This window comes from Merops nubicus, unplaced genomic scaffold, assembly GCF_000691845.1.
Source record: "Merops nubicus isolate BGI_N331 unplaced genomic scaffold, ASM69184v1 scaffold26558, whole genome shotgun sequence".
Classification (NCBI taxonomy): domain Eukaryota; kingdom Metazoa; phylum Chordata; class Aves; order Coraciiformes; family Meropidae; genus Merops; species Merops nubicus.
Window position 1 is genome coordinate 7391 of NW_008628090.1, and position 270 is coordinate 7660.

Genomic DNA, 270 nt, shown 5'->3' on the forward strand with positions numbered 1-270 from the left:
GCCTGTCTGGCCCCCCCCTTCTGAGTCCCCATCAGGTCACCTGGCTGCGAGGGTGGCCACATTCTCCATCCAGGCCATGATCTGCCCACCAAAGGTGTTGCCTTGATGGTTGGCATGTGGGGGAAGAACCAGCTCCACGCTCTCTACCCGTGTCTTCTCTGCTGGCACTGCTGTGCTGCCATCCCGTGTCTCCAGCTCTGCCACAGGGAGGATCACAGACTGGTTGGGGTTGGAAGGGACCTCCGGAGATCTAGTCCAACCCACTGCCAA

General features: G+C 60.7%; 1 protein-coding gene across 1 annotated transcript in view; it reads right to left on the minus strand.

The window, feature by feature from the left end:
• Positions 1 to 270, minus strand: part of ACOT11 (acyl-CoA thioesterase 11) — a gene marked incomplete at its 5' end in the record, with an annotated part of 8037 nt that overhangs the window by 6564 nt on the left and 1203 nt on the right. The window contains 1 exon segment of the mRNA XM_008946576.1: positions 41 to 197. Coding sequence (XP_008944824.1) covers positions 41 to 197 — 157 coding nt within the window.